The sequence below is a fragment of the Nicotiana tabacum genome, chromosome 16 (genome assembly GCF_000715075.1).
Source record: "Nicotiana tabacum cultivar K326 chromosome 16, ASM71507v2, whole genome shotgun sequence".
Lineage (NCBI taxonomy): Eukaryota > Viridiplantae > Streptophyta > Magnoliopsida > Solanales > Solanaceae > Nicotiana > Nicotiana tabacum.
In genome coordinates this window covers 84,507,456-84,510,297 of record NC_134095.1, presented here as the reverse complement: position 1 = coordinate 84,510,297, position 2,842 = coordinate 84,507,456, and the positions used below count along the sequence as shown (strand labels likewise).

At 34.8% G+C, this 2,842-nt stretch overlaps 1 protein-coding gene across 2 annotated transcripts; it reads right to left on the bottom strand.

Annotated features, from left to right (window-relative positions):
• Positions 1-240: 240 nt before the first annotated feature.
• Positions 241-2,459, bottom strand: LOC107807166 (WAT1-related protein At1g43650-like). 2 transcript variants are annotated; one of them, XM_016631497.2, is made up of 8 exons: positions 2,309-2,459; positions 1,937-2,054; positions 1,764-1,826; positions 1,563-1,676; positions 1,198-1,447; positions 945-1,103; positions 576-727; positions 241-465 (listed from the first exon to the last, which is right to left on the bottom strand). In XM_016631497.2, exons 1-8 carry the CDS (start codon positions 2,433-2,435, stop codon positions 339-341), a joined length of 1,110 nt encoding a protein of 369 aa, XP_016486983.1. In that variant the 5' UTR covers positions 2,436-2,459; the 3' UTR covers positions 241-338. The 2 variants fall into 2 exon arrangements, with proteins under 2 accessions (XP_016486983.1, XP_016486984.1); XM_016631498.2 differs by lacking the exon at positions 2,309-2,459 and having other exon boundaries at positions 1,937-2,213.
• Positions 2,460-2,842: the final 383 nt, after the last annotated feature.

Genomic DNA, 2,842 nt, shown 5'->3' with positions numbered 1-2,842 from the left:
AATGAGGTACTTCCCTTTTAATCTGTTCCAAAACAAATGACATATTTCTAAATTTGGAAATAATTCAACTTTAAACTCTTTCATTTTACCCATTTACCTTTAATGAGAAGCTTTTATAGCCACACAAGTTTCAAAAGTCTTCTTCTTTTTTCTTAAACTCCGTGTCGAGTCAAACTAACTCATTTAATATGAAACGGAGGAGTAGCTCATGATCAGACTGGAGAGCACTGAAACTTTGTATAAGAACCAAATCTATTTAATTTGCTAGGAAATATTGGACAGTCCATGCTTGTTAGTGACCATAGGATAATAAGTGTAAAAAAAATAATACTGTCCTATCAAATTACTGTGGTACCATCCTTGGTTTCCAGTATTTGATCTTTATTTACTTCCCTCTCTGCTTCTGTATTCTTTCCCCATAGGACCAAGTAAAGCCCACCAACTAGCAATATTCCTCCACAAACACTGCCAAAACAAAAGTACTGAAATTGAGCTTTTGAAGTTTAAGTTACTGAGGAAATTAAAGGGAAGAATAACTAATGTTGAAATTAGAAGGATAACATATGATTATGGACCTTCCCATATAAAGTGTCTCCTTCCACAAAAATGCTGACACTATAGCAGTTATGATAAGTGCTAATGGAGTGAACATGGCTGTGAATACTGGTCCTTTCTTCTCTACTGCCCAAAGCTGCAACCAGTATGTTATGCCTGTAACAATCACACCCTGCAATATTTTTTGCTGTATTAATTATAAAACAATAGTTTTTTAACTCGTTGGAGCAGGTTACTTGCCTTATTTTTCATGTTTAAACGGTTACTTGTATTTAACTTTTAGGTGACTTGATAGTATAAAAATCGTTTTCAACTGTAAGTTGTATAGAAGTTAAACTCATAAGAAGTAGTCTCAATATAGGAGATTGTATGTGTATGAGAAAACATACACAGTAAGCCACTGAAAAAAGATTGATGTCCCATTTGAGCTTCCATGCTGATATGTTCCTTTCCATTGCCATTGCCCAAACTGATGATTGTATGCAGCTAAACAAACAGTATAGGGTGGCAAGACGTAGCTTTGCCGAATATTGTTTTATAATAGGGACCTAAGAGAAGCAATATGTGTCAATTAATCAACATATTGTAATTCTTTTTTCCAAATTTTTCAATTTAAACACAAGGATGTGGCTGAAGAATTACCTGTAAAATGAGCCACAGAGACCATATTATGTTAGCCAAAAGCATGACTAGTGAACCTTTTATCCATTCTTCCTTCAAAGTATAATGAAAATTTGAGGTATGAGCTCCCTTTGTTTTCCCCATAGACCAGTTCATGAAGTTAAAATGTGGCCCTTTAACTAGGGCAAACACCAAAGCTCCTGAAACACAAACTGAAGAACCCAAGACTTTTGCCATTCCATGTGACTGCTTTATTGATAGAGTCTCCACCCTATATATTTGATTGAAACAAAGAAAAAAAGGACAGATTATTAGCTAATATGCTTCCTTTTATCCTCAATATAATTAAGGCTGCTCAGGTAATTTTTATTTTTAAGTATAGCTACCTTAGGATAACTGCCATAACAAAAGTTATGGATGGAATTATGTTAGTGGTGGCTGCAGCAAAGGTTGCTGTTGTATAGTGTATGGAGAAGTAGTAGAGATTCAAACTTAGAGTGCTGAAAATATCACATAATTAATCAAGTGAGGCTAAAGAAATTTACAAACAATAGCTCAAGAAGTTGAATATTTAAGAGTGAACTTACCTAAGAAATGACATCAGTAAGATCTTCAACAGGATGTTGTAGGATAAAAGAACCAGAGTCTTTCTATTTAATTGAAAAAAATGAACATATAATAGTTGTTATAACTCAATAATTAAGCTCACAAATATGAAATGGACATAGTAAGAGATAGACAAATTGTTGGACAAATTAACCTCTCGAAGAAGGCAGCGAGTGGGGCCAACGCGAGGACAGCAAATGCTTGACGATAAGTAACAAATACATAAGGGTTCATGCCTTCAGATATTGCAGCTTTAGAAAACAAAGCCATGCCTGCAAAAAACATTTGTGTGAGGAGCATGGCTATATTGGCTTTATGCTTTTCCATTGAGATAGCACAACCAAGTAAATGCTTCATTTTCTGGTCTATTTGGTTTCTTGGACACCAAATGCATTGCAGACTCTTCCATTTATAGAGAAACTTGAAACCAAAAGGTTGATTTATGTAGTTCTGTTGATCAGTTAAGTGGGGTCAAGGTTCATTTTATACTTCAATTCACTAAAGTAACTAAATTGAGAAATGTTACCTCTGTATATATGCAGACTAAAAACCAGCTCTAAATGATAAGTTCTGTGATTGCTTATTCTGCCAGAAGGATGAAGTAACATAGTTTTAGACTTTAGATTGTCGTTTAAGTGTTGCAAGAGCCACATTTGACACTTATGTTTGTTACATTATTGAGATATTTAGGCATGGAGAGTAAGTTGAATGGATTTGTACTAGCAGATGTCTCCTCTCATTGGTCTCATAAAGCAGAACACTATTGAAAAATTAAATTTAGCCAATATCCTATGGTTTGAAAGGTTCAGTCCTATAAGCAAAGAATTACAAGCTTGACTTCCAAATCACTTTGAGAGTGCTTTATCTCAAAGACTAGATATTCTTCTCTATTTTGCTAGTACTTAACTGGTATTAGGTACTCTTACTGTGACACCATAACGGAGGGTGGGCCGATGACAGCGGGTCAAAGAGAAGGACTGACATGCTTTTAGACTGGTAAACTTCTGGAAGATGTGTACATGATACACTAGGCGAATTCTACATCGAAATGAAAGATGAA